Here is a 13,357-nt window from a genome sequence, read left to right as displayed (position 1 = left end):
AGGCACTGCATAGTCATTGCAGCACCTCATTAGCATCTTTCAAACCCCCTCATTAATATGCCCCTTTCAAAAGGAAGGGGCTCATGTAGACCCAGCCTTAGTCTATAAAGCTCTACAGGACTGTTTGTTTTTGGAAAGCTACAGACTAATATGGCTACCCCTCTGAGACAATGGCAAAGTAGTGTGCCGTGCACAGATTTGTGCTTCGGGGTAGGCAGAATCCATTGTACTTCGTTAAAACTTGCTTAGTAAGAGGAGGAGAGGGACCAAGTGAGAGAATGTACAAGGCCAGCAGCCGCAAGTAGCAAGGACCTTATATGTGCTTGGGCAGGGGATGGAATGTGCCTCCACACATTGTTTAATTTGTAGTCCCAGGGGGTAGTAAAGTGTGTGGGATTAATGGATTTATTAAGGAATTTTTGTATCATAGCACAAATCATAACAAGAGAGCCCAAGCCAATAACAGCAAAGCCAGAAGAATGATTTGTGCTGAGGCAAATTATTTAAGGATGTCCAGGAAGTAAAACTAGAAGTAACAGGAGGAGACAGAGCAAAAGAAGATTGAGGCCCAGTATAATGGAAAATAGCCCTGAAGAGAGGTGGTGGAAGCCGCATTTCCTGAGTTCATTAAAACTAGATTGGGCAGGTACTACAGAACATACCATGGAGGGGAGTGTTACGTTGGCTGAGAGCTGAACTAGATGATCTACTCAGGGATTCCCAACTTATGGTTCCAGAATGGGTTGCCATTAGATTTTCTAAGAGTCGCCAGCCGGACGGCTCCAAGCCACATGTGGCTCTTTAAGGAACCATTTGTGGCTCCCAATGCTGCTCACTCATCGAGCTCCCAGTCCCGTCCCTGCCACGCTGAAATGGAATGCAATTTAAACTAGTTAAATTAAGTCCCATTTCAGCGTGGCAGGGCAGGGAACTGCCCATGCTGCAGGCGAGGATAGAGAGTAAAAAGGAGAGCCATGCAGAGGAGGTGGCAGCAGCCCGGCAAAGAAGCAGCAGTGGCAGTGCGCGGCACTTCTGTGAGGAAGTGGGGTGGCGGTTTGGGGCTGAGAGGGGTTTAAGACAGGGACAGGGGGGTGAATTTTTCACAGGGGGGAACCTCCTCCCCTGCCCCCATTTTCAATTGCCTTGGGTCACAAAGTCTTACTAATTGTCAGAATGGGTCCCTGTCTTCAAGAGATTCAGAACCACAAGAGATGTTTTCCATCTCTAATTATTTAGGCTTATCTTTGGAGGGGCCAGCAGTAGGCCAAGGAATGACAGGAAAAAGTGAAGCGTAAATCTAGAGATGCTAAGTCATTATGAACTCATGTAACTGGGTCATATATTGTTTGCAACACACTAGGGTGCAGGTGTTGTGACCTAGAGCAGGGGTGAGCAAATGTTTTATGTCGGGCCCCGCTTTTTGTCCCTGTAATTAGCAGTACCCCTCCCCCCAATGTAATCCAAATGGACAGAAATGTTGGTTATGTTCATATGAAAAAAAAAACCTTTTGGCACATGTACGAAAATAAGTCTGTAGAATGTAAATACTTCGTTAACCGGCATATAAATGTGAATACATATAAGTGTGAATACACAGACATAAAAACAGTATCCGGTTTCAACATTTTTTCATAAAATGGATGAGCTTGAGACCCAGCAGCCTGCTGTGCTGTCCCCCCACTTCATGAAGTGTCATCCCCCTACCGAACACTTTGCACACCCCAGCCCTGGAGCTCAGAACAAACAGGAGTCTGGTCTAGTGGTCAGAGCAGAATCTGAGGGCAGATCCAGAGGACAATCCAGTGACCAGATTCAGGAATCGGGAGTTCAGAGGAAGACAGGGACTAGGGCAGGAGCAGGAACAGATGCTGGCTGGAGAAAGGGCTGGTCCAGGGTGCAGATCTGGTGCAGCTGCAGACATGGAACGCATTGAGCAAAAACTGTGCTGCCGTTGCTACCAGTCTCAAACAGGGATCTGTTGTCTCTTCTGTCCAATCTGGGAGCACAGTCACTTAATGAGAATGCATTGGGCCCAGGCAAGCTCTTTGGGTCCCTAGGCAACTGTTCAAGGAGCCAGATGAGTTCCTGAGTGTTGTCCTCTAATGTTTAATCCATAGTGAAGAGAAAAGCTACTACAGCATCCTGCTAATGCAGGTGCTTCTTTAAAGTAGTGAATGTCTCAGCATTGGTGAAGGTGACCCATTCCAACCGCACTGATGTCCTGTGGTGGCAGTCCTTGCACTTAAATAATACTTTCTCTGGGTTGCTGCAGAGAAAGCATTCCATGCATATAATTACAAGTGGTACCCTATCATCCCCCTTATATTAAAGTTCTGTGGAATTTCATAGAAATTAACTTTCCTATCGCAGTTAAGAACTAGTCTGTAGTGTTTGAAAGAATGAAATCCTCACTATACAGTTCTGTCAGATAGTTCCGAAATGCACAGAGATACCCTGCTCTATTGCTCTCCTTTTGGCTTTTTGCTGAAATTTGTTTCCCCCATATTAAAATCTACAGGACTTTCAGCCTAAAAATGGCGGCATAACCGGTTCAGTTGATACATTGCTTTCGGCTCCTGTAGTACGGAGTATGGAATACGTAGGCAATGTCAGCATGGGTTAGAATAGCATTAACTTACACGGGAACGGTTTGTGTGTATTCCATGACTTTCAGTGGGAAACAGGCTGCTGTTCAGACTCTACCTCTCTACAGCCCCCAACTTTAAATGTCACAGGCTACCCCAGCACGTTAAATTGATGCAAAGGCCGTGTTTCTTTCACATGCACTTTTTTCCTGCACAAGGTATGAGGTCTTCCACTCCTCTGGCTTCAGCCTGTGATGGAGAAAAGCATATGAACCTGCGATAATTCGATGCTCAATATAGTCCTCTTCCCAGGCCACCCACTATCTCCAACAGGTGCAGAAGAATTAATTTGTGTCAAGAAGACATTTCTTGTAAAAGTATTTTAAGATGAAGCAGCATTTTGCGTGACAGCCTCAGAATAATGAACCGTTTGTGAACCAGACTGAGTATAAATTTACCTCTCTGTGCCAGACTAGCCCCGTGTGCTGGAGAGGAAAATCAGGCCAGGTTGCTGCTGTCTGCCCTCCTTCAGTGTTGAGGGTTAGAGGGCAGTTTGAAATCTGCTGTGGGACACCCATGTGCAATGGCTGCTAAAGGGATGCACTGAATCTGTGTGTTCCCCTGGTCTCACCTACTCTCTGGACAATAGCAACCACTTTTGAGATCCTGAGTTGGGGAGTTTGTCATCACCACAATGTTTTCACACTTCAGCAGACTTCCTATCTCAGGGGCTTTCTCTCTGGGAACAAGCTGACTTCTGGCCTCAGCAAGAAGTAACCTGCACCTTCAAAGCACAGCAGGAGTACAAACGTGAGCTAAGGAGGTGGGCAGGCGAATGTTTTAATGACTTGGTGCTGAGTAGGGAGAGGAGAGCTGTGGTGCAGGGACATCAAGATGAGAGATGCTGTGTCAGTACAGACTTCACTGTGAGCAAATGCTGGGTCTTCCACTAAATGTCTAAGTCTCTGCTTTCTTGTTGTGCTCAGTCTTGTCTCGGGGTTCTCCTGTCACCCAGCTGTCACTTGATTGACTTCAATGATGTCTTCTCTTTATTCACGTTCCCTGAAGGAAGAGAAGAATCTGGTCTACATAATTTATCTATTTACCCCTCCCTGTGGATTTTCTCACTTTTACTGAGAGGAAGCAGGTCTAGGACATAAGGAATAAATTTAGGATGCTGATTTGAGACTGATTCCTGGGTCTGTCCTGATTTTCAAAAGCTGTCTGTTCCCCTGTTTTCCCATTCCTATAAATGGAACTAGGCAATGGGTAGGAGAAAGCAATCTTTGCTATCTTCACAACTTACTTTTGTGGGGCAGGAGTTGTCCCTTACTGTATGTATGAACAACAGAGGTCCTCTATCACCTTAGAGACTGCAGAGGCTAACACAAAGGGCTGCAGTCTTGATCATAGCCTTTAGGTGGCACTGTGTTAAAATAGTAAATATAATCAAGTTTGGCCAACGGTAACTGCAATGTATCTACTGCAAGGAGGCAAATGTGCAAGGATTACTACTGTGGTTGCTTGTCTCTTTATTGTTTCAGAGAACATTTACTAAGGTTTCCCCCCCGCCCCCTTTTTGCCATAGAAACAGCACGTGTGATTCTTTGACCTGTGATGACTCAGAAGAACTGCAAGTGGCCCAAGATGCTGAGATATGTTTGCTGAAGTCAGGAGAACTGATGTAAGCAACATAGTTTCATTATTGCCTGGCTTAAAGAATAAATCCTATGGGAATTGTGTGATATCGGCTGGCGAGTGTTGGTGTTTGATGGCAGAGAATGAATTTATGACAGTACACTGTAATACCAGAGATCAGTTAGCTCTTTGCTTAGATGATTTCTCTGAATTCTAAATAATGATATATCAGACCAAGTCCAATGGTGATATTGTGGACTTGATCCTCTTCAGCTGGTTTTAAGAGGTGTAGTTGCCCCATTAAAGATAATAAGTTGAGGATCTAATTACATAGTTGTGAAATATATCACTGGAGTGAGGCAGTCTGAAGAAGTGTTAAAATGCAGAACCTGCCAAGGACATGGAAAGAATTCAATGTAATTTTAGCTTCTCAAAGGTGGCCCTTGTGTATAAGGCCCTACCAAATTCAAAACCATGCAAAACATGCAATGGACAATGAAATCTGGTGTCATCCCATGAAATCTGGCCTTTTGTGTGCTTGTACCCGACAGTGTACAGATTTCACAGGGAGACCAGTGTTTCTGAAATTGGGAATCCTGACCCAAAAGGCAGTTGCAGATGGATCACAAGGTTATTTTAGGAAGGTCACGGTATTTCTACCCTTCAGCACTGCCTTCAGAGGAGGGCAACTGGAGAGCAGTGATTGTAATGCTGGCCAGGTGCCCAGCTCTGAAGGCAGCACCCCATCAGCAGCAGTTCGGAGGTAAAGGTCGCAATACCATACCATGCCGTCCTTCCTTCTGTGCTGCTGCTAGCAGTAGCTCTGCATTCAGAGCTGGATTCCCAGCCAGCACTCCCCACGCCCAGCTGCCCACAGCAGCGTAGAAGTAAGGGTAGTAGTGCTGCAACAAATGCAGTCCTCGCACAACTCCTTTTTGGGTCAGGACTTGTGTAATTGCAACACTGCAATTCAGATTTAAATATCTGAAATAACGAAATTTACCACTTAAAAACCTATGACCATGAAATTGACTAAAATGGACCATGAATTCGGTATATGAAATTTGCTTGTTCACCCATGATGTGAGCTTTAGGATTAATTACCCCAAACGCCCCAGAACAGAGCACATTGTGACATTGAATAGAGTGCTCATGATCACTTGCTCTGTAAATCTTCCTAAACGTCCATTTCTCAGTATAGATGACGTTAGTCTGTTAAGTGATATCAGTTTGCATATAAAGGAGACAGCAGAGGACAGCGGTCTTTTTCATGACATCTTTTATCACTAACATTAGGTTGTACACTTGCTGACCAAGAAAAGCTACCGTGGTGACGCCGAAGTCAAGTGTCAGTCACCACATTCAGTATGGCTTCTTTTTAACTACACTGGAATAAATGAGCTTATGAAGTCCCTGAGTCTCAGCAGCCATAAGAAACAGTAGGCTATGATCATCTGGTCCTTGTATTCATCCATGGCTGTATAGCTGCATTTTCTAGATGTGTTCCAGAGGCACCGAGGCATCTGTATGAAATAGGTCCTTCAAAGGAAAATATTAATGTCCAGTGTTCAGAAGTCTTCATAAGCTAAATTGATCCTCTCCAATGGTTGTGTTTGTCTTTCAGGATAAAATTACCCTTCACTGTAGAAGAGATTTTAAATTTTGGAGAAGGGAACAGGGAGCTGTTCATTAAGTCCGGCACCTACAGCACCATCCCCATCACCATGACAGAGTCAGGCCTTACCATCAGTTGGGTGTTTACATCTGATCCAAAGAGCATAGCGTTCAGCGTTGTCTACCAAGAGTCAGAAGAAGCATCGCTGGATCAGTGCAGAGTAAGGCACTTGTTTCAGGATGGGATATTTTTCCTCGCTGAACTAGCTCAGGAATTACATTTCAGCTCATGAGGGGAATAAATTTGTCTGAAGAAACCGGCAAGTGTCATAGTCCCAGCAAATGTCACTGGACAGTGCGTTGCTGTAGTAACAAATGTGAAAGTGTCAAAATGTCTTGTCAGGAGAAGGGTTCCCTGTCCACACTCCATTGCACTGTTCCAGTGGGAAGTGCACCTTGAATTATTTAGCTTTCCCTGGGGAAAAAGGGTGCCATTGCACTGACTGGCACTTCAACTTGTGGTCTTTGTGCTAAATTTAGGTCAGTGTCAATAAGCTGAACCATCGAGCTCCTTCAGCTCCAGCTGGCCAAATCTCCATTGTCTTTAGTCCTTTTTTTCTTAGTATTTATATTTTGCATTACATTGATTGGTAAATAACCTAGGCTTCAATTCGAGCAGGCTCTTAAACATAGATCATCCACTGAAAGATGAAGTAGTCAGTGGGGCTACTCAAAGTTTTAAGGTTAAGCATGTGCTTCAGTGCTTTGCTGTGTAGGACCCAAACTGTTCAACGCTGTGCAGGATCAGTGGAGAAAACCTCACACTATGTTCCTGTGTCTCCCAATTTTATTTGGCTGTGGAACCCTTTTAAACTCAAAAGAATTTTGTGGACCCCCCTAGCAACAGTCTTACATATGGTTTAACCCCTCTCAGCATCAAACCTGCCCCCACAGGATTAACCCACCTCAGCCCCAAACCGGCCTCTGGGACTAACCCATCCACCCAAAGATGCTTCCAGCCTAACCCCACCTGAATAAACTCTGCCCAAGTTAGCTCCTCCCTTTACCTCACCCAACATGGCAGACGAACCTACCTTAGCTACCGCTGCTCCCCCAACTCTAGTCCCCAGGGCCTAATTTCATTGGCCGCCCTATGGCAACACAAGAGGCCAGTTGCAGCCAATGAGAGGCTTGGATGGTGCAAGAGCTATGGGACCCCTCTAGCTCCCCTTGCCCCACCCCCACTGCGAATGAGCCGGCTACTTGGTGAGTGAGGAGCTTTCTACGGCTCCCTTCCCTGCCACTGCTGAAAAAATGGAACTAAATTCAGTTGGTTTAAGGGCCAGATCCCTCCCATCGCCCTGCCATAGAAATGTAGTTCTACTATTTCAGTGGCAGGAGGGCAGAGGAGAGGAGTCAACAGCGGCAGCATCCAGAGCCACAAATGACTCCTTAGAGCTTCATGTGGCTCCGCAGCTGCAGGCTGCCGGTCCCTGGTCATTTTCTCACGAAACCCTCATTTTCACTTTGCAGAACCCTGGGGTTCTGCAGAACACCATTTGGGAAACACTGCCTTATTCCCATTGCATGTGTGTTGAGTAGGAAAAAACCTGCTGTGTTAAGTCTCATTAAGCTAACCTTTGTTAACTAGCCTTTGTTAAGGTTGTAGTGGAGACAAAGCACTGGTAGTTTTTACCCGTGTTGATGGGGAAACCTGAGCTTTCCCATGACCAGCTAACACTGATTAAGGCCAGGGCCATATGTACAGCACTTCAACAGCGTAGCTGTACCTTTACAACTGCACCACTGCAGCATATCTGGTGAAGATGCTTGTAATGGGGTGGCACTCACTTCCCACGAGCATCCCCATCTGGCTGAGTGCACTCAATCCTTCTGCCTTTACAGCAGCTCAGCCCTCCAGCTGAGTCACGCTCCATGTGTCAATCAAACCCCTCCGAGGTACACACTTAACAGAGGCCCATATTGGTGCCCGCTAGTGTCCCTCTGTTTCTGTCTCTCAATTGGTTTCTCCCAGTCAGAGATGGTGCCTCCTGGGCTTCCCCTCCTGGGGTCAGCTCCTTGCCCAGGGCTTTACCTCAGTTCCCCTAGTCCATTCTGCACTCAGAATGAGTGGTGACTCCAGCGTCCCTTCCTGAACATGGTGTCTGGGTCCTCTCCAGGCCCTTTCAGTTCCAGCGATCTGGCTGGGTCACCAACATCCCAATTCCCTCCCCCCCCGCCCCCCCCGGACGCCAATGTCTAGGCAACATCCTGCCAGTTGCTAATGGGGTTGTGGGAAGTTGGGCAGGCAGTCGTGCCCTTGACTCTGTGGGCCTGCAGTGACCTTGCCCTTATCTGAAGCCTCTCTCACAGTTTGTCAGTGGCTATTGACAGTCCTCACCGTCTCACCTGCCCTCCAAGTAAGCAGAATTTTTTAACATCAGTTACAGGTGTAAGTCCTTCTTCCATTACGTGTTGAGGGGGATAAATGGAACTTCTCAGCAGTTTGCTGCTTAGAAAGTTAAAGTTCTCCTGATGATTGATTGAGGTATGACAGTGAATACTTTGAGGTATTAGGTTTCCTGTAGTATCACCTACAGAAATCCTTTTCCTTTTTAACAGCAGAGCAACCACCAGCAAAAGGCTCAGAAATGTTTCTAATGGAAACCTTCCATTTTAAATATAGTTTGTTGGGGGATTTTTGGCTTTGTTCAATTTCATAATTCAGTAGGTTCCACTGAGCAAAACCAGCAGGCAATTTCATAATAATTTGAATAAAATCCAGATAAAGCATTCATTTGATGCTGCATTGCATGTGCAGTAATTTAAAACGCCAATTAAACAAAACATCACTGGAACTAATTTAGTACACCTGCAGCTTGTTTCACCGGTTCACACATGCAAGTTTTTAACTGTGTAGATGGAGGTCAGGTCAGATCAGTCCCAGCGGGGTCAAGCTTAATGGGAACAAACATCTATGCCCTTTCCATAGATGTTGTAGGCCTGTTTCTTCTCTCCGACCAGTGCACATTGGTAACATGGGGCTCTGCAGATATTGGTGTAAACCTGTTGTCTGCAAGTGGAGAATCAGGCAACAGCAGTTTACACAGCTAGACTGGATTCTCCTTATATGCTTTGTTTTTAACTATAGTACTGTTAATGAGTAGCACTTATATATGTTTGAAATGTGTTATAAATTTTAATTCAGCCACAGAAACACCCTGGTGCAATTGATCAGTTAAATACTATTATCCCGGTTTCACGTACCAGTAGAAGGAACCCGAGGAGGAGCTTAGATGAATTGCCATAGAATAGCTGTAGAGCTGAGGTGTGCTGGACCCCAGTCCTGTGCTTAGGCCACCAGAAGCAACTGCCTTTGTCTATCAGTTTATATTTTTCTTTAAGTATTGATTAGAAGCACTTCTCATTATCTCAAATAAAGCCCTTCAGAGTTATGTAGGACATTAAAGGTAATGTCCAGTTAAGTTCAGAATCACTAGGAAAGCTTAGTTGCCATACACAGAAATAGTACGAAAGGATAAATAAAAGTCTGCTTTCAGTTATACAGTAATTCAGTTACAATTACTTGGTGAAGTTGTTCTGGATCTGCACCAGCAGAAGTGACGTCGGGATTTTCTCATTTCATTCTTCAGTGGAGCTTATAACCGAGGGTATGTCTACGCTTCCTGACAGCCATGTGTAGAGAACATACACTGCCCACCCCCAGCATGGCTGTAACAGAAGTGTACATTTTGAGGAACTGTTTAAGTGAATAGCACACAGGTTGAACCTCTGTATTCTGGCACCCTTGGGACCTGACCAGTGCCAGTTGGGAGAATTTGCCTGACAATATGAGGTCAATATTATCTAGCACATTACCAACACTTCCACTGCTTACTGGACTCTTAGCAGATATTTAGGGGTAAAGTACAGCTAAATAACAGCACAGAACACTAAGAGCCAGGACTGGTGGTTGGAAACAAACTTTATGGGACCGCAAGAAACTTGGCCACACCCATAGTAAGTGGTCATCCCAATAATTAAAATCATGCCAGATTATGGAGTTTGCCAGCTGAGAGAGTTCTGGATTAGAGAAGTTCAACCTGTACTGACATACCAGAAAGTTTGGGGTTATGCCCTGCCTCGCTCTCTACACACTCAAGCTGTAGCTCTTTTGTCTACCCTGCTAAAGTCCTGCTGCCTCCCTGTTGCTCTCCCACTGCCAGAGCCTTTCACTGCTGAATGTACAAAATAGCATGGGCACATCCTGCTTTTCTCTGCAATATATAGGCTACACACTGTCACCATCACTGGTGTGCTTTGTAGATATAGGCCAAATGTAGATGTCAGGAGAAGGGTGTCACAGGGAGATGGCTTCAGTATGACCTGACATCCACTCACGGGAATGAACAGTGCAAACCAAGAGAAAGACAAACACACAAGGAGACACTCCTCTTGTTCCTAGGAAGGCATAAGTCCAAATATCCAAAAGTAGAGAAGAGGTAGAGCTTTGAAACCCAGTTCAGTATTGATTTTTCAATTCCAGGTACTTATTCCTATGACACGCTGCAACTCTCACAAGGAAACGATCCGAGGGCAGGTGAAAGTGAGAAATTGTGGTATCTACATACTGATATTTGACAACACCTTCTCTAGGTAAGTCAAGTTTGAGGGCAGAGATTGCAATAAGCAGTCTTTCATCACTTGCAAACTTTATCAGACTGTCCATTAAGAAAAAGAGATGAACAGTTGGTTCCGTGGCCTGAATTTCAGATTTTCTTTCCCGTGATTCTATAACATTGTTCCATCCTTTGATGCTCTCCACCTCTGAGACAGTTAACAGCAGAAACTTACCACATGACTATTTGCGGCCAATTCAGAGTCAGGATTGTTTTTTGTAATTAATGCCCCTACGGCATCCAGTCCAAGTGTCCTAACTCAGGCAAAACTTCCCAAAGTCCCATCAAAGTTTTTCCTGAATAATAATGGCTGTGTTTCACCAGCTGTCACTATCTTACTTTCACCTGAATTAAACTAACATGATCTTCTGTTTGTTTTGTACAGGTTTATCTCGAAAAGAGTATTTTATCACTTGACTGTTGAACAACCTGTGATCTATGATGGAAGTGATTTTCCATAGCTTTGAATATATGGAGTTTTATTAATTATATTTTTTAAGAAACACTATTATTTATATGTATGTAAGTATTAAAAATACTGTTGTTTGAACACCAGCTAAAGCTATGCAATAGATACAAAAAAAGCACTTTTACAGTATGTTTACATAAAAGAAAGAAATTCTTCACAGGAACACTAATGGTTCAGTACTGTGTAGAGATTGTTCAAAAGCCATGTTAATCTGTAGGACTGGTCAACAATTTTCTTCAACCTCTTTTCAGTGAAATTTGGGTTTTTGACAAAATTAATTTTTTTGATGTTTTGTCAAACTAAAACCCAAAATAAGTTGGCTGAAAACAGAAATATTATTTTGTTGAAAAGCAAATATTATTTTGTTATATTTTTTCCTGGAAATTTTTATATGAACAAAAATCATTAATATTTTCTATTGAGGAACAAACATTTTTGACCAGCTCCTAACCATAAAATATTATTTTAAAAATGAAGCTATGCAATACTCCAGACTTCAGAAATATGTATCATTAAAGGATCATTCTTATCTTTTTTCAGACTTATAAGCAACAAATATTCTTTTTAGATATTCCGTTTTGGTTGAAAATGTATAACTGTTTTTTAAAAGCTTCTGACATTTAATGTCAGTTATGCAAAAGTGCTGCCACAGTTGTAAAATTCAGGATTATTTCTTCTACTTTTCTCTTTAAATAGATCCACTGAAGTCAGTGGGAGTTGTTGCAGAGTCAGGTGTCTCTTAAATACCTGATGCGGCAGAATCAGGGGTGCAATTTGCAGAATAAATCAGCAGTTCTAGTGTGTGACACTAAAGAAAGGGAAACAAGCATGTTTCTGTTTTCTGCTTTGGCTGCCTTTAAACCACAGCAATCACACAACAATAAAAACTCTAAGGACATAATGATGAGTATGATTCCTTTCTCTAGACAGAGCAGAAAGTAGCAATCAGTCAGCTTCATCAGGTTTGAGCCAGTCTACGTAAGATCACCAATCTGGATGCATAGCCAAACCTAGTGAAAACCTTACTCTTATCCCCATCCTCCTATCCTTCCATCTCCTGGAACCATTTCATATCACTTTGCATCCTGGAGGAAAGAACAGAAAATTGTAGTTTCCAAGTCTAGGCTGGAGGACTTGACTGGTTGACTGTGAAGTACTTGGAGTGGGGAAAATGGGGTAGATGAGGCAGGAGAGCTCTTTATTAAAGATTTAGTGCAGTTTGGGAGAAGAATTGAAGTTCAAATGGGCGTGTGAATTTTTCTGGTCCTATTCCCCAGTCCTAATGGGTTTCGTTCGTTTGTAATAGCCCTGGTGCTGTGAGGGCACAGATTGTTCCTGTGTATTGTTAAGTATTGAAGGCTGGTCACTTAACCAATAATAATAAAGGCCTAGGACATTTCCTGGGGATTAATAATGATTTCAAAGGAGAAGAATCTATGGCCCAAGGTACAGCCGAAGGCCAGTAATTCCTATTGCTGGGGTCATTATTGCTATTGTAAATCAGAATGAAAGGGGATGGATGTTGTTTATGGGTGATGCACTTTTTAATTGGCCTATACAGCATCTTTTTATACCGTAAATGCCCTCTCTAAAGACCACTGAAATAAGTGGAAGCCCTCTGACTGATTTCAGCAAGCCCTGGATTGGGCCCTTTGTTAAACTGCCAGAATCCTGACACATCTCACGTCATTCTGTGAAGTCAGTGATCCAGGTCATCTTTCTCATTATGGCAGTACCACACGCAAAGTGCCATTAGAAGATGTGTCCAAGAAAAGAAGCAGGCTCCTTTTCTTTGGAGGGAGGACAAAGTCAAAGACTGTCACAACTGAGATCTATGCTGCTGAAAATATGATTAAATTGAAAATATTCTAATAAAGATGGAAATGAGGCTAAAGTGAGTAGCTCACAGGCAATAAACAAATTATGCACTGGCAGTTTCATTATTTACCAGCATATTATTTTAGTGTTGGGGTTATGTTTTATTCTTATTTAGGCCATGGGAGCTTATTTCGTGTTTAAAAGTGGAATACTATGTACCATACACTATGCAATGTTATGGATGTGTAACTGAAGTCTACTGCAGTTTTCCTTAAACTTTTTAGGTGTGATTTTTAAACACATTTTGCTAACGTTTAGCTGAATACTAATTTCACTAAGATATTTTTGTAAAATGCCAAACATAAGTTAAAGGGACACTGTCAAGTGTGAGGCTAAACTGTGATCTATTCTATAGTATAAATAATCTGGTGGAGGGTGTCCTTTGGATTTACTTTTTGTCTATCGCTTTTTAAAATCTACCACTCCATTGCGAAGTTTTTTTTTTAAATGCACTGTTCATGTAAGCCCTAAAGGTGCTCTGCTTGCTGCCCAAA

General features: G+C 43.4%; 1 protein-coding gene across 2 annotated transcripts in view; it reads left to right on the top strand.

The window, feature by feature from the left end:
* Positions 1-11,533, top strand: part of FYCO1 (FYVE and coiled-coil domain autophagy adaptor 1) — a 93,017-nt gene extending 81,484 nt beyond the window's left edge. For both annotated transcript variants that reach the window (XM_074988259.1, XM_074988258.1), the window contains exons 15-18: positions 4,174-4,269; positions 5,848-6,058; positions 10,384-10,493; positions 10,902-11,533. In XM_074988259.1, the coding sequence (XP_074844360.1) occupies positions 4,174-4,269; positions 5,848-6,058; positions 10,384-10,493; positions 10,902-10,977 (493 nt within the window). In that variant the 3' untranslated portion in view covers positions 10,978-11,533. The remainder of the gene's footprint in view (positions 1-4,173; positions 4,270-5,847; positions 6,059-10,383; positions 10,494-10,901) is intronic.
* The last annotated feature ends 1,824 nt before the right edge of the window (positions 11,534-13,357 follow it).

Source organism: Carettochelys insculpta, chromosome 2 (assembly GCF_033958435.1).
Source record: "Carettochelys insculpta isolate YL-2023 chromosome 2, ASM3395843v1, whole genome shotgun sequence".
NCBI classification, from domain to species: Eukaryota; Metazoa; Chordata; order Testudines; family Carettochelyidae; genus Carettochelys; species Carettochelys insculpta.
This window is presented reverse-complemented; position numbering and strand designations above follow the sequence as displayed.